At 40.8% G+C, this 23,417-nt stretch overlaps 1 protein-coding gene across 1 annotated transcript in view; it reads right to left on the reverse strand.

Annotated features, from left to right (window-relative positions):
• The window catches only part of LOC128640601 (serine-rich adhesin for platelets-like), a 40,218-nt gene extending 21,396 nt beyond the window's left edge, over nucleotides 1-18,822 (reverse strand). The window contains exons 1-2 of the mRNA XM_053693070.1: nucleotides 18,515-18,822; nucleotides 17,957-18,336 (exon numbers count right to left, since the gene is read on the reverse strand). Of these exons, the coding sequence (XP_053549045.1) occupies nucleotides 17,957-18,336; nucleotides 18,515-18,822 (688 nt within the window). The remainder of the gene's footprint in view (nucleotides 1-17,956; nucleotides 18,337-18,514) is intronic.
• Between the last annotated feature and the right edge of the window lie 4,595 nt (nucleotides 18,823-23,417).

Raw genomic sequence — 23,417 nt, forward strand, 5'->3', positions numbered from 1 at the left:
TCAATGATATAGTGCAGCTTGTGGGTCTCTCAGTGTGATCAGTAACTGTAATGATATAGTGCAGCTTGTGGGCCCCTCAGTGTGATCAGTAACTGTAATGATATAGTGCAGCTTGTGGTCCCTCAGTGTGATCAGTAACTGTAATGATATAGTGCAGCTTGTGGCCCCTCAGTGTGATCAGTAACTGTAATGATATAGTGCAGCTTGTGGGTCCCTCAGTGTGATCAGTAACTGTAATGATATAGTGCAGCTTGTGGGCCCCTCAGTGTGATCAGTAACTGTAATGATATAGTGCAGCTTGTGGTCCCCTCAGTGTGATCAGTAACTGTAATGATATAGTGCAGCTTGTGGGCCCCTCAGTGTGATCAGTAACTGTAATGATATAGTGCAGCTTGTGGGCCCCTCAGTGTGATCAGTAACTGTAATGATATAGTGCAGCTTGTGGGCCCCTCAGTGTGATCAGTAACTGTAATGATATAGTGCAGCTTGTGGGCCCTCAGTGTGATCAGTAACTGTAATGATATAGTGCAGCTTGTGGGTCTCCTCAGTGTGATCAGTAACTGTAATGATATAGTGCAGCTTGTGGGTCTCTCAGTGTGATCAGTAACTGTAATGATATAGTGCAGCTTGTGGGTCTCTCAGTGTGATCAGTAACTGTAATGATATAGTGCAGCTTGTGGTCTCCTCAGTGTGATCAGTAACTGTAATGATATAGTGCAGCTTGTGGGCCTCTCAGTGTGATCAGTAACTGTAATGATATAGTGCAGCTTGTGGGCACCTCAGTGTGATCAGTAACTGTAATGATATAGTGCAGCTTGTGGGTCTCTCAGTGTGATCAGTAACTGTAATGATATAGTGCAGCTTGTGGGCCCCTCAGTGTGATCAGTAACTGTAATGATATAGTGCAGCTTGTGGCCCTCAGTGTGATCAGTAACTGTAATGATATAGTGCAGCTTGTGGCCCCTCAGTGTGATCAGTAACTGTAATGATATAGTGCAGCTTGTGGGCCCCTCAGTGTGATCAGTAACTGTAATGATATAGTGCAGCTTGTGGGTCCCTCAGTGTGATCAGTAACTGTAATGATATAGTGCAGCTTGTGGGCCCCTCAGTGTGATCAGTAACTGTAATGATATAGTGCAGCTTGTGGGCCCCTCAGTGTGATCAGTAACTGTAATGATATAGTGCAGCTTGTGGGCCCCTCAGTGTGATCAGTAACTGTAATGATATAGTGCAGCTTGTGGGCCCCTCAGTGTGATCAGTAACTGGGCGAAGGAAAATCCTTTATCTTGGGGCTGAGCCAGCTGAATCATTTCACTAATCCCTTTTTAATTAAGCAAAGAGTTATGCAGTTTTGTAGGTCATCCGTGCGACTCGTGTGCCCAGGGCTCACTGCATCTGTAGCTGGGCACTTTGTTAATTTAGTTGTATATTCAGTTCTACAGATTAGCGATGCTGTTAGTTATGGGATCACGTTCAGTGACAGCCGGTGACATACTGATTAATGGCTCACTGAGGACACAGCAGGCCGCGTATCTATTGGTGTTTGAGTTTCACAAACAGAAGTTAATTGCAGAAAGTGCTTATTTGATTTATTTCGAAAAACAAGCACATCTAATGCCCCCATAAAGGTGCCAGTTGTAGCTGCTGTGGCTTACTGACAGAGAGGGTGGCACTTGTGACATAAGCTATTAATGACTCAACCACAAAGCTGCTTGTTTCTTTGTGACTTGATAGTACAGTTATTAAATGCCATCCTTTGCAATCTAGATGAATTGTGTGACAGATGCTGTATCTGAGGAAGCAGACGCTTGGCACACTACAAATACACATAATACTGTGGGTATTTGCTAGTGAGCACCTCAGGAAGATATAGCCCAGAGATAGTCCGGAGACCCTCAGCTGATGCTACAAAAAACATAAGAGCCTGCTGTATGTGTCATTACATTGTACTTGCTAACGCATTAGCAGCTGATGCTCGCCCCTAGGAACTGAGCTCGGAGCTTTGCAAATACATTTTGAAAACAAAATGGGTAAAGAACCCACTAGTAGAGAATACACGTATAGCACTCTAGAGTCATAGACATATAATGTCTCCTGCTTTTTAATGGCCACTTAGTATATTTCTGCACATGCCACAAAACGGTAAATGCACAATTTCTAGCTTACTCGAAAGCTAACTTAAAAACAAGGAGATACTGTGAGAACTTTTACATTAGCATATTAGGTAACCAGAGCTTAAAGGGAACTTATTCACTCATTGTTTCTTTGCATAAACTCATTGTTTTGTAGATAATCTATTTATATAGCCCATAAAGTTTTTTCTTTTACAAGATACGAGTCCACGTCCATCCTTACTTGTGGGATATCGCCTCCTGGTCAGCAGGAGGAGGCAAAGAGCACCACAGCAGAGCTGTATATATAGCTCCTCCCTTCCCTCCCACCCCAGTCATTCTCTTTGCCTGTGTTAGTGATAAGAAGAGGTAAAGTGAGGGGTTAGTTTAGATTCTTCAATCAAGAGTTTATTATTTTTAAAATGGTGCCAAAGTGTGCTATTTTACTATAGGGTGTAGCCGTAATCCTTGTCAGCCTCTAGAGTAGAGCTACAGGTGGCTTTAAGGCAATGGAAACTGGTGTGGTTTTTGCCTCACTGCGCCTCCCATACTTGTGCTGCCCTTCTGGAATATGGTCTTCGCATATAGTAACTAAGGTCCTTCTGTTTCCACAGGATTGCTGGAGGGAGAAGACCTCTTGACACTGTGGGACGTCTTCATGCTGTTATGCAGCATTGAGGTAAGTGCAGTCTTTCTTTTTCTGTGGATAAAAGATCTCAGACATGGCTGTACACTTATATTTTGCTGGACAGATCATGGACTCTAACAGGACTCCTTGTCCATAGCCTGTGGGTTCTCTCCACTACAATGTTTATTCTCCCTTAACGACCAAGGACGTACGCCACACGTCCTCAAAAAAAAGACAGTTAATGACCGAGGACGTGTGGTGTACGTCCTTGGTCTGGATAGCAGCTGGAAGCGATCCTGCTCGCTTCCAGCTGCTTTCCGGTTATTGCAGTGATGCCTCGATATGGAGGCATCCTGCAATAACCCCCCTTGGCCATCCGATGCAGAGAGAGCCACTCTGTGGCCCTCTCTGCACCGTACATCGGTGGCCGGTATCGTTGGTGGGTGGGAGCTTACGTGGGAGGCGGGTGGGCGGCCATCGGTGCTCAGTGTGGAGTGGAGGGGGGCGGGATCGGGGGCGGGAGCTACGGGGCGCGCACGGGAGCGCGCGCGTGCACGGGGCGGGAGCGGGTGGGAACCGCTACACTACAGAAAAAAAAGGTTAAAAATTAAAAACACAATTAATGTAAAATATCATCTAAGGGAGCTGGAAGGGGTTGGGGGTTGGTCTCGGTGGGGGGGGGGGAAGCTACACTACAGAAAAGGGAATTTTTTTTTGTTATAAAACTGGGTACTGGCAGACAGCTGCCAGTACCCAAGATGGCGCCCATTATTGCAGAGGGGAAGGGTTAGAGAGCAGTTTGGTGGGGGATCAGTGAGGTTGGGGTCTAAGGGGGGATACTACACATCAGCATATATAAATATGCTTTTTTTTTTTTTTTTAAAAAAAAAGGGCCAAATACCTTTTATTTTAGTACTGGCAGAGTTTCTGCCAGTACTTAAGATGGCGGGGACAATTGTGGGGTGGGGGAGGGAAGAGAGCTGTTTGGGAGGGATCAGGGGGTCTGATGTTTCAGGTGGGAGGCTGAGCTCTACACTAAAGCTAAAATTAACCCTGCAAGCTCCCTACAAGCTACATAATTAACCCCTTCACTGCTAGCCATAATACACGTGTGATGCGAAGCGGCATTTAGAGGCCTTCTAATTACCAAAAAGCAATGCCAAAGCCATATATGTCTGCTATTTCTGAACAAAGGGGATCCCAGAGAAGCATTTACAACCATTTGTGCCATAATTGCAGAAGCTGTTTATAAATAATTTCAGTGAGAAACTTAAAATTGAGAAAAAATTAACGTTTTTTTTAATTTGATCGCATTTGGCGGTGAAATGGTGGCATGAAATATACCAAAATTGACCTAGATCAATACTTGGGGTTGTCTACTACACTACACTAAAGCTAAAACTACCCCAAAAAGCTCCCTACATGCTCCCTAATTAACCCCTTCACTGCTGGGCATAATACACGTGTGGTGCGCAGTGGCATTTAGCGGCCTTCTAATTACCAAAAAGCAACACCAAAGTCATATATGTCTGCTATTTCTGAACAAAGGGGATCCCAGAGAAGAATTTACAACCATTTATGCCATAATTGCACAAGCTGTTTGTAAAAAATCTAAGTTAGAAACCAAACGTTTGTGAAAAAATTTGTGAAAAGTGAATGATTTTTTTGTATTTGATTGCATTTGACGGTGAAATGGTGGCATGAAATATACCAAAACGGGCCTAGATCAATACTTTGGGATGTCTACTAAAAAAAAATATATACATGTCAATGGATATTCAGAGATTCCTGAAAGATATCAGTGCTCTAATGTAACTATCGCTAATTTTGAAAAGAAATGGTTTGGAAATAGCAAAGTGCTACTTGTATTTATGGCCCTATAGTTTACAAAAAAAGCAAAGAACTTGTAAACATTGGGTATTTCTAAACTCAGGACAAAATTTAGAAACTATTTAGCATGGGTGTTTTTTGGTGGTTGTAGATGTGTAACAGATTTTGGGGGTCAAAGTTAGAAAAAGTGTGTTTTTTTTCTATTTTTTCCTCATATTTTATAAAAAATTTTATAGTAAATTATAAGATATGATGAAAATAATGGTATCTTTAGAAAGTCCATTTAATGGCGAGAAAAACGATATATAATATGTGTAGGTACAGTAAATGAGTAAGAGGAAAATTACAGCTAAACACAAACACTGCAGAAATGTAAAAATAGCCTTGGTCCCAAACGGACAGAAAATGGAAAAGTGCTGTGGTCATTAAGGGGTTAAGCTACGTGTTTAAGATAACACCTTTATTGGGCTTATGTTAAGTGTTTGTATGGCAAGGGGGTTATTTGGCTGACGCTGGGGATGTTTTGTGTCTCTTTATTACCGGAACCATCCAGTTTACGTTTCAGACCTTGTTTACGTGTTTCCTATTATGGCGCCGTCATGACCGCATGGGCTTTATTGCAATTCTGGCCCGGTCTGACAATATGGCCGTATCACTACTTGCTATGGGCTTTAATCACACCCATGATAGGCGGGGCTTCCTTGGCGCACTGGGGTTGTAGTTTTGCTGCGCGGCTCTCATTTCCGGAAGTCCCGGTGTCTTGCATGGTAATAGTGAAACGCTGCAACCGCATGGGTTAGAAGCAAGCGGTTTGCAGTGTCGTTGTGCTGATCCGGAGCCGACTTTAGTGGCGGACTGACTGTTGATCGATTGAAGGGGCAGGTAGGTATAACAGTGAAAACTTCAGACACCGGCACCTCGCCTCAGCAGCTCTGCTGAGGCGAGGTGCCGGTGTCTGAAGTTTTCACTGTTATTGTAGTTTGCCATAGCTAACTTTTTCCATATCTTCTGGAGTCATTATTTGGGCAGTTTTTAAAGCTTATAAAAAAAAAGAAGAAAAAAAATAGAGCTTTTTATTTTTGTTTTATAGAGACAAGTTGGTGCTTCTGTTTTTTCTGTTACATAATGGATTCAGATGTAATTCAAACTGTCCCATGTGCTATGTGCTTGAATGCCCCTGTGGAACCTCCTGTTCCTTTTTGCCCTTCCTGTGTTCAGAGGGCTTTACATTATAAAGAGGTTGACAGAGTAATTTTCGTTCCTTTCGAAATTCAAAGGAGTTCCCTTTTCCTCTTCCGCTAAACAGGAAGGGAATTATTCACAAAACAAGTCCACTTAGAAACCCAACCAGTCTTGGAACAATGGTAAACAATCCAAGAAACCAGCTGCTGCTACCAAGTCAGCATGAAGGGTCGGTTCCCAATCCGGGACCGGATCTAGTAGGGGGCAGACTTTCTCTCTTTGTCCAGACTTGGATAAGAGATGTTCAGGATCCCTGGACACTAGAAATTGTGTCTCAGGGGTATCAGTTGGAGTTCAGAAACTCTCCCCCCAGAGGGAGATTTCTAAAAGAGGCGTTCTTATGTTGTGTAGGAGATCTCTTTTCCATGGGAGTAATATGTCCCGTTCCGACTCAGGAACAGGGACAGGGGTTTTATTCAAATCTGTGTGTAGTTCCCAAAAAGGAGGGAACATTCCGTCCCGTTTTAGATCTCAAAAGTCTAAACAAGTTTCTCAGGGTTCCATCTTTCAAGATGGAAACTATTCGTACCATTCTTCCATTGATCCAGGAAGGTCAATTTATGACTACCGTGGATCTAAAGGATGCATATCTACATGTCCCTATCCACAAAGATCATCACAAGTTTCTCTGTTTTGCCATTCTGGACAAACATTTTCAGTTTTTGGCTCTTTCTTTCGGTCTGGCCACAGCACCCAGAATCTTCACAAAGGTATTTTTATCAAGTCTTGATAAAGGCCAGGAGTACATGGCCGAAACGCGTCGACTGATTTGAGTTTTTGCACAGTTTTATTTTGTTTTATTGTATCCAACTGGGCGACAACTTCACTGCACAGAATCCACTATATCATTTTGGACACTTATTGATTAACTTTTGAAAGACTAATTTTTTTGCTTCACCTATTTGAGGATTTCCACATTTCTTGCGAAGTTACTTACATTTTCTCCACATTTTTTCTAACTTTTTCCACTTTTTTGACATCCAATGATCACATTGCTTTCACATTTTTAAGTTTGTATTTTTATTTTTATTTTTTAATCACAGGATACACACTATTTTGGAATTTCTCAGAATTGGATATAAAATATAGACACTTTTCTTTTTGTCACACTATTACCTGTTTGGATAAATACAATTATAAGAACACTCATCAATATCCGGACTGTACCATAGAGAACCACCCATAATAAGATACTTGGCCTATCAGGTCATTCATTGTCAAACATTTTTAGGTGCACCAGGTCATTTTTACTTTTATTTTTATTTTTATTTTTTCTGATTTTATGTCATTTTCACTATTTCGTTATTGTAACATGGATCCATGATTGTTTATGAATGTGTATTATTTTTGGACTGTATTTTTAGAAGATCACCGACATTTTTAACCGATTGTGTGGAATAAATATTGATATACATTTTTAACCTATATACCCATTTTAGCATTTTATATATATTTTATATATATTTTGTACATTCACTTCACAACTACTAGTAGGAGAACCCACATTGTGGGCAACAATTGTCCCCCTCTCCCCTTCCTCAGCCTACTTTGGCGCTCACCTCCACCCCCTATCGTTTTCTGTTTACATCGGGTACACTAGGGAACCCGTTGAGGAGAGCTAGAGGTATTCCCAATCCCTTTCCCCCCATCTGTCTTCTGCGCAGGATTTACATCCGTTCTCTTTACTGTCAATTTACCTAGCTTATGTGTTCCCTCCGTTTGCTCTCCTTCCTCGGGTGATTGCTCGAATCAAACAGGAGATGGCTTTGGTGATCCTCATCGCTCCTGCGTGGCATCGCAGGACTTGGTATGTCGACCTGGTGGACATGTCATCTCAGCCACCGTGGAAGCTTCCATTGAGGAAAGACTTTCTCATTCAGGGACCCTTTCATCATCCGAATCTAGTTTCTCTGCAGCTAACTGCTTGGAGATTGATCGCTTGATTTTATCTAAGTGAGGATTCTCTGATTCAGTCATTGATACCTTGATTCAGGCATGTAAGCCTGTTACTAGAAAGATTTACCATAAGATATGGCGTAAATATCTTTATTGGTGCAAATCCAAGAACTACTCTTGGAGTAGGGTTCGGATTCCCAGGATTTTGTCTTTTCTCCAAGAAGGATTGGAGAAAGGCTTGTCAACAAGTTCCTTAAAGGGACAGATTTCCGCTTTGTCTATTTTGCTAAGCAAGCGTCTGGCAGATGTTTCAGATGTTCAGTCTTTTTGTCAGGCTCTGACTAGAATCAGGCTTGTGTTTAGACCAATTGCTCCTCCTTGGAGTTTGAATTTAGTTCTTAATGTTCTTCAAGGGGTTCCGTTTGAACCTATGTATTCCATAGATATTAAGTTGTTATCTTGGAAGGTTTTATTTTTGGTTGCTATTTCTTCTGCTCGCAGAGTTTCTGAGCTTTCGGCATTACAATGTCATTCTCCTTATCTTATTTTCCATGCGGATAAGGTGGTGTTACGTACCAAACCTGGTTTTCTTCCTAAGGTTGTTTGGCCCGGATGAAGCCAAATCATTGGTGAAACGTACGTCGGCATTTTGCGTATTTTGAGGAGAAACTCTCACTTGATTTCCTGACAAGTGGATAGCTTTATTCAGCACTTTTTGGATTACCAGCTTGGGCACACATGTAAGGGTAGAAGGCGGAAAAGATCAGCACTCTGACATTGCAGCTTTTTGTGAAACGGATTCACCTGCATCACCTGGTTTCCGGCCGTGAGGTATGACGGCAGTGTTCCTTCCACAATCACTTACATCTGGCTCACTACAACACAATGTTAGTGTAGAAGGATAACTTACCGGATATCGGTCTTCACGGCTTTTTGTATGCTGGACTTACCTGTCGTTTAGCCGTGTGATGTGACTGTAGCGGCCTTCCAAAATCCCTTACGTGTAGTTTACTGAAGTATGGTGGTCATCTTTTATCACAGTTCCTGCAGTTGCAAGCTATAACAGGATTCTGGGAGATTGAAAAGTTAAACCTCTCCTTTTGTGGATCATTCTGTGTCATGGCTACCTGCTTACACCACCCAGGACACTGAACGATAAGTACCTTAACTATTTCAGTATGAACTGTGCCTTTTTCAGCTCTGCAAGCGCAGATATATTTAAATAAGTGCATTTATTTCAAATGTTAGATTTCTTCCTTTATTTTATTATTGTGTGCATCCAATATGGATGATGTTTATTGTTCTATTGCCACTGGGTATATTAGATTATTGTAAACTGTGCACAGTAGGTTTGGTATAGGACAATTTACTATATCAATTAAATATTTCTTTATTAGACAAAGAGTGCTGTTGTGAGGTATCTTTTTTTCTTTTGTATTATTGAAAGGTTTTATTTTTGGTTGCTATTTCTTCTGCTCGCAGAGTTTCTGAGCTTTCGGCATTACAATGTCATTCTCCTTATCTTATTTTCCATGCGGATAAGGTGGTGTTACGTACAAACCTGGTTTTCTTCCTAAGGTTGTTTCTAACAAGAATATTAATCAGGAAATTGTTGTTCCTTCCCTGTGTCCTAATCTTTCTTCTAAGAAGGAGCGTCTGTTACATAATTTGGACGTGGTCCGTGCCTTGAAGTTCTACTTACAGGCGACTAAGGATTTTCGTCAATCGTCTTCCTTGTTTGTGTTGTTTTTTCGGGGAAACGTAGGGGTCAGAAAGCTACGGCTACCTCTCTTTCCTTTTGGCTGAAGAGTGTCATCCGTTTTGCATATGAGACTGCTGGACAGCAGCCTCCTGAAATAATTACGGCTCATTCCACTAGGGCTGTGGCTTCCTCATGGGCATTCAAACATGATGCTTCTGTTGAACAGATTTGCAAAGCTGCAACTTGGTCGTCTCTTCACACTTTTTCCAAATTTTACAAATTCAATACTTTTGCCTCGTCTGAGGCTGTTTTTGGTAGGAAAGTTCTTCAAGCAGTGGTGCCTTCCGTTTAGGTTCCCTGTCTTGTCCCTACCCTTTCATCCGTGTACTATAGCTTTGGTATTGTATCCCACAAGTAAGGATGAAATCCGTGGACTCATCATATCTTGTAAAGGAAAAGGAAATTTATTCTTACCTGATAAATTTGTTTATTTTACGATACGATGAGTCCACGGCCCACCTTGTTTTTCTAAGACAGGTCTTTAATTTTATTAAACTTCAGTCACCTCTGCACCTTGGCTTTTCCTTTTTCTTCCTAACTTCGGTCGAATGACTGGAGTGGGAGGGAAGGGAGGAGCTATATATACAGATCTGCTGTGGTGCTCTTTGCCTCCTCCTGCTGACCAGGAGGCGATATCCCACAAGTAAGGATGAAATCCGTGGACTCATCGTATCGTAAAAGAAACAAATTTAACAGGTAAGAATACATTTCCTTTTTTTGTTTTTTTTTAAATGTATAGTTTTGCTTATTTTTAAATAACATTGCTCTGCTTTTCAGACTCCTAACCAAGCCCCAAAGTTTTATGAGAATACCATCAGATACCTTCTCCAGCTTTCTCCTGATTTTTTTGTAAAGGGTCTTTTCATATGCAAAAGAAGGGGGAGGGGAGTGTCTTATTTGCCACTTGCAGTGGGCTTTCCAGCTACCTTTTTAACAGAGCTAAACTGAGAGCTTCTAAGTAAATTTTTAAACAGTTTTATACTGGATTTTTATATCAGTATCTGTGCATCTTATTCTTTATAGTAGTGTCTATTACATGCAGTTATATGAAAATTGGTGTGTACTGTCCCTTTAAAGTGAGTCAAATTCTCGGATAGTAATTATTATAGCAAAGTGAATACGGATATTTCGTATATTTTACAATCGCTAGGATTGACTTTTGAAACAAATAAAGGGCACTTTCATTCATGAACTATAAGATACTTCATTTACTGTAGAAAGCTCCTTTATTTGTCTTAACTGATCTCCATTTTCAGCTGCTACAGCAGCCCACGACTTAAAATTCTTTTTGCTATGGAGGTGATGTTTTCACCTCTTAGCCAATAGCCATGCGGTAAATCCGGCTTGGCGCCCATGGGAGCCGGATTTACCTCCTAAAACTTATACTTCACGAATGAAAGTCCCCTTTATTTGTTTCAAAAGTCAATCCTAGCTTTTGTAAAACGCTAGGATTTACTTTCACTTTAACTCAGTCCGGAAGTATCTACTCATGAATATATTACCCTTGTTCATTTGTTACTTACTTGTTACACATTTGTCAGCTAATGTAAGAGAATGGTTGCAAACTACATGCCTGCTATTACTCTCAGATGTTAGTAAAATACACGCTTTGTAATCTGTATTACTCATTTTTACTAACCTGACTACGCATGGTACAGCCATTACTAGCGTTCTATTAACAGCAATCTTAATACTGGAAAGTTTCTTTTTGTCAGTCAAACACAGCTATATTTTAGGCAAAACTGTTCTACTTAATAGCTGCCAGTAGCATCTTCTAAACTTGCTACACGCAGGCAGTACTCTTATCATATGGGTCACTACTCATCACTTGGTAGCCTCTGCTGTTTATTTCCTATTACCACCAGTAAATAATATCAGCTTTCTCTATTATTGTTATGCACAGGATCTCCTGAACAACCTGATAACGTATTGAGTAATGACATAGTGAGCAGTACTGCCAAATTGTGCTACTATCCAAACCCCAACTGATGTAACGTTCTCATATTGTATCACCTGTAGAAAGTGTAAGTCACATACACTGAGCCCAAGATACTGCACATTCTGATAGTAATCACATTTATTCTCCTTGTAAACAGTGGCATAGAAGCACAAATCCACTGTATGTGAATGTAAGCACAAATCCATTGTATGTGAATATAAGCACAAATACACTGTATGTGAATGTAAGCACAAATCCACTGTATGTGAATATAAGCACAAATACATTGTATGTGAATATAAGCACAAATACACTGTATGTGAATATAAGCACAAATCCACTGTATGTGAATATAAGCACAAATACACTGTATGTGAATATAAGCACAAATCCACTGTATGTGAATATAAGCACAAATACACTGTATGTGAATGTAAGCACAAATACACTGTATGTGAATGTAAGCACAAATCCACTGTATGTGAATATAAGCACAAATACACTGTATGTGAATATAAGCACAAATACATTGTATGTGAATATAAGCACAAATACACTGTATGTGAATGTAAGCACAAATCCACTGTATGTGAATATAAGCACAAATACACTGTATGTGAATGTAAGCACAAATACACTGTATGTGAATATAAGCACAAATACACTGTATGTGAATATAAGCACAAATCCACTGTATGTGAATGTAAGCACAAATCCATTATATGTGAATGTAAGCACAAATCCATTATATGTGAATGTAAGCACAAATCCACTGTATGTGAATATAAGCACAAATCCATTGTATGTGAATATAAGCACAAATCCATTATATGTGAATATAAGCACAAATCCACTGTATGTGAATATAAGCACAAATCCATTGTATGTGAATATAAGCACAAATACACTGTATGTGAATGTAAGCACAAATCCACTGTATGTGAATATAAGCACAAATACACTGTATGTGAATATAAGCACAAATACACTGTATGTGAATGTAAGCACAAATCCACTGTATGTGAATATAAGCACAAATACACTGTATGTGAATATAAGCACAAATCCACTGTATGTGAATATAAGCACAAATACACTGTATGTGAATGTAAGCACAAATCCACTGTATGTGAATATAAGCACAAATACACTGTATGTGAATATAAGCACAAATACACTGTATGTGAATGTAAGCACAAATCCACTGTATGTGAATATAAGCACAAATACACTGTATGTGAATATAAGCACAAATACACTGTATGTGAATATAAGCACAAATACACTGTATGTGAATGTAAGCACAAATACACTGTATGTGAATATAAGCACAAATACACTGTATGTGAATATAAGCACAAATACACTGTATGTGAATATAAGCACAAATACATTATATGTGAATATAAGCATAAATCCACTGTATGTGAATATAAGCACAAATACACTGTATGTGAATGTAAGCACAAATACACTGTATGTGAATATAAGCACAAATACACTGTATGTGAATATAAGCACAAATTCACTGTATGTGAATGTAAGCACAAATCCATTATATGTGAATGTAAGCACAAATCCATTATATGTGAATATAAGCACAAATCCACTGTATGTGAATATAAGCACAAATCCACTGTGAATATAAGCACAAATCCACTGTATGTGAATATAAGCACAAATCCACTGTATGTGAATATAAGCACAAATACACTGTATGTGAATGTAAGCACAAATACACTGTATGTGAATATAAGCACAAATACACTGTATGTGAATATAAGCACAAATACACTGTATGTGAATGTAAGCACAAATCCATTGTATGTGAATATAAGCACAAATACATTATATGTGAATATAAGCACAAATACATTGTATGTGAATGTAAGCACAAATCCATTGTATGTGAATATAAGCACAAATACATTGTATGTGAATATAAGCACAAATACATTGTATGTGAATATAAGCACAAATACACTGTATGTGAATGTAAGCACAAATCCATTGTATGTGAATATAAGCACAAATACATTGTATGTGAATATAAGCACAAATACACTGTATGTGAATATAAGCACAAATACACTGTATGTGAATGTAAGCACAAATCCATTGTATGTGAATATAAGCACAAATACATTGTATGTGAATATAAGCACAAATACACTGTATGTGAATGTAAGCACAAATCCATTGTATGTGAATATAAGCACAAATACATTGTATGTGAATATAAGCACAAATACACTGTATGTGAATATAAGCACATGCAGGGCTATACACAAATGTGTGCTTTTAATAGTTTGTCCCTTATATTTTAGGTTAACTCATTAAACGTTACATTTTATTATTGGATCTTTTCCCTTATTTGTCGTTAGGGATTATCTGTTGCCAATACCTAACACAATTTATACAGCAATAAGACATTATGGGGTAAATTTATTAAAGTGTGCACGGACATGATACGATGTACCATATCAATCCGCTGCACATCGATAAATAAAAGTGTGGACGGACATGATACGATGTACCATATCAATCCGCCGCACATCGATAAATAAAAGTGTGGACGGACATGATACGATGTACCATATCAATCCGCTGCACATCGATAAATAAAAGTGTGCACGGACATGATACGATGTACCATATCAATCCGCTGCACATCGATAAATAAAAGTGTGGACGGACATGATACGATGTACCATATCAATCCGCCGCACATCGATAAATAAAAGTGTGCACGGACATGATACGATGTACCATATCAATCTGCCGCACATCGATAAATAAAAGTGTGCACGGACATGATACGATGTACCATATCAATCTGCCGCACATCGATAAATAAAAGTGTGCACGGACATGATACGATGTACCATATCAATCCGCCGCACATCGATAAATAAAAGTGTGCACGGACATGATACGATGTACCATATCAATCCGCTGCACATCGATAAATAAAAGTGTGCACGGACATAATACGATGTACCATATCAATCCGCCGCACATCGATAAATAAAAGTGTGGACGGACATGATACGATGTACCATATCAATCCGCCGCACATCAATAAATAAAAGTGTGGACGGACATGATACGATGTACCATATCAATCCGCCGCACATCGATAAATAAAAGTGTGCACGGACATAATACGATGTACCATATCAATCCGCCGCACATCGATAAATAAAAGTGTGGACAGACATGATACGATGTACCATATCAATCCGCCGCACATCAATAAATAAAAGTGTGCATGGACATGATACGATGTACCATATCAATCCGCTGCACATCGATAAATAAAAGTGTGGACGGACATGATACGATGTACCATATCAATCTGCCGCACATCGATAAATAAAAGTGTGCACGGACATGATACGATGTACCATATCAATCCGCCGCACATCGATAAATAAAAGTGTGCACAGACATGATACGATGTACCATATCAATCCGCCGCACATCGATAAATAAAAGTGTGCACAGACATGATACGATGTACCATATCAATCCGCTGCACATCAATAAATAAAAGTGTGCACGGACATGATACGATGTACCATATCAATCCGCCACACATCAATAAATAAAAGTGTGCACGGACATGATACGATGTACCATATCAATCCGCTGCACATTGATAAATAAAAGTGTGGACGGACATGATACGATGTACCATATCAATCCGCCGCACATCGATAAATAAAAGTGTGCACGGACATGATACGATGTACCATATCAATCCGCCGCACATCGATAAATAAAAGTGTGCACGGACATGATACGATGTACCATATCAATCCGCCACACATCGATAAATAAAAGTGTGCACGGACATGATACGATGTACCATATCAATCCGCTGCACATCAATAAATAAAAGTGTGCACGGACATGATACGATGTACCATATCAATCCGCTGCACATTGATAAATAAAAGTGTGGACAGACATGATACGATGTACCATATCAATCCGCCGCACATCGATAAATAAAAGTGTGCACGGACATGATACGATGTACCATATCAATCCGCCGCACATCGATAAATAAAAGTGTGCACGGACATGATACGATGTACCATATCAATCCGCCACACATCGATAAATAAAAGTGTGCACGGACATGATACGATGTACCATATCAATCCGCTGCACATCAATAAATAAAAGTGTGCACGGACATGATACGATGTACCATATCAATCCGCTGCACATTGATAAATAAAAGTGTGGACAGACATGATACGATGTACCATATCAATCCGCCGCACATCGATAAATAAAAGTGTGGACAGACATGATACGATGTACCATATCAATCCGCCGCACATCGATAAATACTGACAGCATACGCTGTCAGCATTTATTATTGCACCAGCAGTTCTTGTGCTGGTGCAATGCCTCCCCCTGCAGATTCGCGACCAATCGGCTGCTAACAGGGGGTTTCAATCAATCCGATCGTATTCGATCGGGTTGATTTCTGTCCGCCGCCTCAGAGCAGGCAGACAGGTTATGGAGCAGCGGTCTTTAGACCGAAGCTTCCTAACTTCTGTTTCTGGCGAATCTTCAGGCATCATCCGTACGGAGCTTGATAAATTGCCCCCTAAAAGTCTGACTCTAAAGCGCTATACGTGTATTCTCTACTAGTGAGTTCTTTACCCATTTTATTTTCAGATTTGAATTTAATACACAGCACCATCACTCTTTATAGCTTATTCCTAAACAGGATAAAAGCCATATCAGGAGATAAGTCTTTATACACATTACGTAGTGCTATTGCTTTGCCTTCCACGTTGCAAATACTTGTTAGGTCATAAAGCATTTAAAGATGGCAATTGAGTACAATGGCTCCCTAACACATATCTGGTCGCTTAACTATAAACAAAACATAAATGTAATCGTAGATTAACCCTATTCCAAACAGCTGTAAATAGTACAAAATCACTGATAGCAAGAGCCCACTCTCATGCCCACTCTCGTAGGTACTCTCATACCCACTCTCGTAAATACTCTCATACCCACGCTCATTCTTACTCTTGTAAGTACTCTCATGCCCTCTCTTATACCCACTCTCATACTTACTCTTGTAAGTACTCTCATGCCCTCTCATACCTACTCTCATACCCACTCTCGTAAGTACTCTCATGTCTTCTCTTATACCCACTCTCATACTTACTCTCGTAAGTACTCTCATGCCCTCTCTTATACCCACTCTCATACTTACTCTTGTAAGTACTCTCATGCCCTCTCTCATACCTACTCTCATACCCACTCTCATACCCACTCTCATACTAACTCTCATAAGTACTCTCATACCCACTCTAATACTTACTCTTGTAATTCCTTTCATGCCCTCTCTCATACCCACTCTCATACTTACTCTAGTAAGTACTCTCATGCCCACTCTCATATCCACTCTCATACTAACTCTCGTAAGTACTCTCATGCCCACTCTCATACTTACTCTCATACTAACTCTCGTAAGTACTCTCATGCCCTCTCTCATACCCACTCTCATACTAACTCTCGTAAGTACTCTCATACCCACTCTCATACTTACTCTAGTAAGTACTCTCATGCCCACTCTCATACTTACTCTAGTAAGTACTCTCATGCCCACTCTCATACCGACTCTCATACTAACTCTCGTAAGTACTCACATGCCCACTCTCATACTTACTCTCATACTAACTCTCGTAAGTACTCTCATACCCACTCTAATACTTACTCTTGTAATTCCTTTCATGCCCTCTCTCATACCCACTCTCATACTTACTCTAGTAAGTACTCTCATGCCCACTCTCATACCCACTCTCATACTAACTCTCGTAAGTACTCTCATGCCCACTCTCATACTTACTCTCATACTTACTCTCGTAAGTACTCTCATGCCCTCTCTCATACCCACTCTCATACTAACTCTCGTAAGTACTCTCATACCCACTCTCATACTTACTCTAGTAAGTACTCTCATGCCCACTCTCATACTTACTCTAGTAAGTACTCTCATGCCCACTCTCATACCGACTCTCATACTAACTCTCGTAAGTACTCACATGCCCACTCTCATACTTACTCTCATACTAACTCTCGTAAGTACTCTCATACCCACTCTCATACTTACTCTAGTAAGTACTCTCATGACCACTCTCATACCTACTCTCATACTAACGCTCGTAAGTACTCTCATACCCACTCTCATACTTACTTTAGTAAGTACTCTCATGACCACCCTCATACTAATGCTCGTAAGTACTCTCATGCCCTCTCTCATACCCACTCTTGTACCCACTTTCCTAAGTACTCTCATGCCCACTTATACCCACTCTCATACCCACTCTCATACTAAATCTCGTAAGTACTCTCATACCCACTCTCATACTCTCGTAAGTACTCATGCCCTCTCATACTTACTCTCATAAGTACTCTCATGCCCTCTCGTACCCACTCACATACCTACTATCATACCCACTCTCATACTAACTCTTGTAAGTACTCTTGTAAATACCCACTCTTATACTTACTCTCGTAAGTACTCTCATGCCCACTCTCATAGTTACTCTCATAGTTACTCTCATACTTACTCTCGTAAGTACTATCATGCCCTCTCTCATACCCAGTCTTATACCCACTCTTATACCCACTCTCATACTTACTCTCGTAAGTGTTTTCATGCCCACTCTCATACCTACTCTCATACTTACTCTTGTAAGTACTCTCATGCCCACTATCATACCCACTCTCATACCCACTCTCGTAAGTACTCTCATGCCCTCTCTCATACTTACTATCGTAAGTACTCTCATACCCACTCTCATACTTATTCTTGTAAGGACTATCATGCCTACTCTCATACCTACTCTTATACCCACTCTCATAAGTACTCTCATGCCCACTCTCATACCTACTCTTATACCCACTCTCATACTAACTCTCATAAGTACTCTCATGCCCTCTCTCATACCCATTCTAATGCCCACTCTCATACTTATTCTCATACTTACTCTCATAAGTACTCTCATGCCCTCTTATACCCACTCTTATACCCACTCTCATACTTACTCTTGTAAGTACTCTCATACCCACTCTCGTAAGTACTCTCATACCCACTCTCGTAAGTACTCTCGTAAGTACTCTCATGCCCTCTCTCATACTTACTATCGTAAGTACTCTCATACCCACTCTCATACCTACGCTCATACCCACTCTCATACTTACTCTTGTAAGGACTATCATGCCTACTCTCATACCCACTCTCGTAAGTACTCTCATGCCCACTCTCATACCCACTCTCATACCTACTCTTATACCCACTCATACTAACTCTCATAAGTACTCTCATGCCATCTCTCATACCCATTCTAATGCCCACTCTCATACTTATTCTCATACTTACTCTCATAATTACTCTCATGCCCTCTTATACCCACTCTCATACTTACTCTTGTAAGTACTCTCATACCCACTCTCATACTAACTCTCATAAGTACTCTCATGCCCTCTCTCATACCCACTCTTATACCCACTCTCATACTTACTCTCGTAAGTACTCTCATGCCCTCTCTCATTCCTACTCTCATACCTACTCTCGTAAGTACTCTCATGCCCTCTCTTATACCCACTCTCGTAAGTACTCTCATGCCCTCTCCGATACCCACTCTCGTAAGTACTCTCATGCCCACTCTCATACCCACTCTTATATTTACTCTCATACCCACTCTCATACCTACTCTCGTAAGTACTCTCATGCCCTCTCTCATACCCACTCTCATGCCCACTCTTATATTTACTCTCATACCCACTCTCATACCTACTCTCGTAAGTACTATCATGCCCTCTCTCATACCCACTCTTATACCCACTCTCATACTTACTCTCGTAAGTGTTTTCATGCCCACTCTCATACCTACTCTCATACTTACTCTTGTAAGTACTCTCATGCCCACTCTCATACCCACTCTCATAAGTACTCTCATGCCCTCTCTCATACTTACTATCGTAAGTACTCTCATACCCACGCTCATACCCACTCTCATACTTATTCTTGTAAGGACTATCATGCCTACTCTCATACCTACTCTTATACCCACTCTCGTAAGTACTCTCATGCCCACTCTCATTCCTACTCTTATACCCACTCTCATAAGTACTCTCATGCCCTCTCTCATACCCATTCTAATGCCCACTCTCATACTTATTCTCATACTTACTCTCATAAGTACTCTCATGCCCTCTTATACCCACTCTTATACCCACTCTCATACTTACTCTTGTAAGTACTCTCATACCCACTCTCGTAAGTACTCTCATGCCCACTCTCATACCCACTCTCATAAGTACTCTCGTAAGTACTATCATGCCCTCTCTCATACTTACTATCGTAAGTACTCTCATACCCACTCTCATACCTACGCTCATACCCACTCTCATACTTACTCTTGTAAGGACTATCATGCCTACTCTCATACCCACTCTCGTAAGTACTCTTATGCCCACTCTCATACCCATTCTCATACCTACTCTTATACCCACTCTCATACTAACTCTCATAAGTACTCTCATGCCATCACTCATACCCATTCTAATGCCCACTCTCATACTTATTCTCATACTTACTCTCATAATTAATCTCATGCCCTCTTATACCCACTCTCATACTTACTCTTGTAAGTACTCTCATACCCACTCTCATACCCACACTCATACTAACTCTCATAAGTACTCTCATGCCCTCTCTCATACCCACTCTTATACCCACTCTCATACTTACTCTCGTAAGTACTCTCATGCCCTCTCTCATTCCTACTCTCATACCTACTCTCGTAAGTACTCTCATGCCCTCTCTTATACCCACTCTCGTAAGTACTCTCATGCCCACTCTCATACCCACTCTCATACCCACTCTCGTAAGTACTCTCATGCCCTCTCTCATACTTACTATCGTAAGTACTCTCATACCCACTCTCATACCTACGCTCATACCCACTCTCATACTTATTCTTGTAAGGACTATCATGCCTACTCTCATACCTACTCTTATACCCACTCTCGTAAGTACTCTCATGCCCTCTCTCATACCCACTCTTATACCCACTCTCATACTTACTCTCGTAAGTGTTTTCATGCCCACTCTCATACCTACTCTCATACTTACTCTTGTAAGTACTCTCATGCCCACTCTCATACCCACTCTCGTAAGTACTCTCATGCCCTCTCTCATACTTACTATCGTAAGTACTCTCATACCCACGCTCATACCCACTCTCATACTTATTCTTGTAAGGACTATCATGCCTACTCTCATACCTACTCTTATACCCACTCTCGTAAGTACTCTCATGCCCACTCTCATACCTACTCTTATACCCACTCTCATACTAACTCTCATAAGTACTCTTATGCCCTCTCTCATACCCATTCTAATGCCCACTCTCATACTTATTCTCATACTTACTCTCATAAGTACTCTCATGCCCTCTTATACCCACTCTTATACCCACTCTCATACTTACTCTTGTAAGTACTCTCATACCCACTCTCGTAAGTACTCTCGTAAGTACTCTCATGCCCTCTCTCATACTTACTATCGTAAGTACTCTCATACCCACTCTCATACCTACGCTCATACCCACTCTCATACTTACTCTTGTAAGGACTATCATGCCTACTCTCATACCCACTCTCGTAAGTACTCTTATGCCCACTCTCATACCCATTCTCATACCTACTCTTATACCCACTCTCATACTAACTCTCATAAGTACTCTCATGCCATCTCTCATACCCATTCTAATGCCCACTCTCATACTTATTCTCATACTTACTCTCATAATTAATCTCATGCCCTCTTATACCCACTCTCATACTTACTCTTGTAAGTACTCTCATACCCACTCTCATACCCACACTCATACTAACTCTCATAAGTACTCTCATGCCCTCTCTCATACCCACTCTTATACCCACTCTCATACTTACTCTCGTAAGTACTCTCATGCCCTCTCTCATTCCTACTCTCATACCTACTCTTGTAAGTACTCTCATGCCCTCTCTTATACCCACTCTCGTAAGTACTCTCATGCCCTCTCTCATGCCCACTCTCATACCCACTCTCGTAAGTACTCTCATGCCCTCTCTCATACTTACTATCGTAAGTACTCTCATACCCACTCTCATACCTACGCTCATACCCACTCTCATACTTATTCTTGTAAGGACTATCATGCCTACTCTCATACCTACTCTTATACCCACTCTCGTAAGTACTCTCATGCCCACTCTCATACCTACTCTTATACCCACTCTCATACTAACTCTCATAAGTACTCTCATGCCCTCTCTCATACCCATTCTAATGCCCACTCATACTTATTCTCATACTTACTCTCATAAGTACTCTCATGCCCTCTTATACCCACTCTCATACCCACTCTCGTAAGTACTCTCATGCCCACTCTCATACCCACTCTCGTAAGTACTCTCGTAAGTACTCTCATGCCCTCTCTCATACTTACTATCGTAAGTACTCTCATACCCACTCTCATACCTACGCTCATACCCACTCTCATACTTACTCTTGTAAGGACTATCATGCCTACTCTCATACCCACTCTCGTAAGTACTCTCATGCCCACTCTCATACCCACTCTCATACCTACTCTTATACCCACTCTCATACTAACTCTCATAAGTACTCTCATGCCATCTCTCATACCCATTCTAATGCCCACTCTCATACTTATTCTCATACTTACTCTCATAATTACTCTCATGCCCTCTTATACCCACTCTCATACTTACTCTTGTAAGTACTCTAATACCCACTCTCATAAGTACTCTCATGCCCTCTCTCATACCCACTCTTATACCCACTCTCATACTTACTCTCGTAAGTACTCTCATGCCCTCTCTCATTCCTACTCTCATACCTACTCTCGTAAGTACTCTCATGCCCTCTCTTATACCCACTCATGTAAGTACTTTCATGCCCTCTCTCATACCCACTCTCGTAAGTACTCTCATGCCCACTCTCATACCCACTCTTATATTTACTCTCATACCCACTCTCATACCTACTCTCGTAAGTACTCTCATGCCCTCTCTCATACCCACTCTCATGCCCACTCTCATACCCACTCTTATACATACTCTCATACCCACTCTCATACCAACTTTCGTAAGTACTCTCATGCCCTCTCTTATACCCACTCTCGTAAGTACTCTCATGCCCTCTCTCATACCCACTCTCGTAAGTACTCTCATGCCCTCTCTTATACCCACTCTCGTAAGTACTCTCATGCCCTCTCTCATAGCCACTCTCATACATATGCTCATACTTACTCTCGTAAGTACTCTCATGAGTACTCTCATACCTACTCTCATACTCTCGTAAGTACTCTTATGCCATCTCTCATACCCTCTCTCATACCCACTCTCGTAAGTACTCTCATACCCACTCTCGTAAGTACTCTCATACCCACTCTCGTAAGTACTCTCATACCCACTCTCGTAAATGCTCTCATGCCCTCTCTCATACCCACGCTCATACCCACACTCATACTTACTCTCGTAAGTACTCTCATGCCCTCTCTCGTACCCACTCTTGTAAGTACTCTCATGCCCTCTCTCATACCTACTCTCATACCTACTCTCGTAAGTACTCTCATACTAACTCTCGTAAGTACTCTCATGCCCTCGCCCCTCGCTCATACCCACTCTTGTAAGTACTCTCATACCAACTCTCATACCCACACTCATACTTACTCTCGTAAGTACTCTCATGCCCTCTCTCGTACCCACTCTTGTACCCACTCTCATAAGTACTCTCATACCCACTCTCATACTAAGTCTCGTAAGTACTCTCATACCCACTCTCCTAAGTACTCTCATGCCCTCTCTCATACCTACTCTCATACTTACTCTCGTAAGTACTCTGGTGCCCTCCCTTTCATACCCACTCTAATACCTACGCTCATACCCACTCTC

The sequence above is a fragment of the Bombina bombina genome, chromosome 9, assembly GCF_027579735.1.
Source record: "Bombina bombina isolate aBomBom1 chromosome 9, aBomBom1.pri, whole genome shotgun sequence".
In the NCBI taxonomy this organism is placed as follows: Eukaryota; Metazoa; Chordata; class Amphibia; order Anura; family Bombinatoridae; genus Bombina; species Bombina bombina.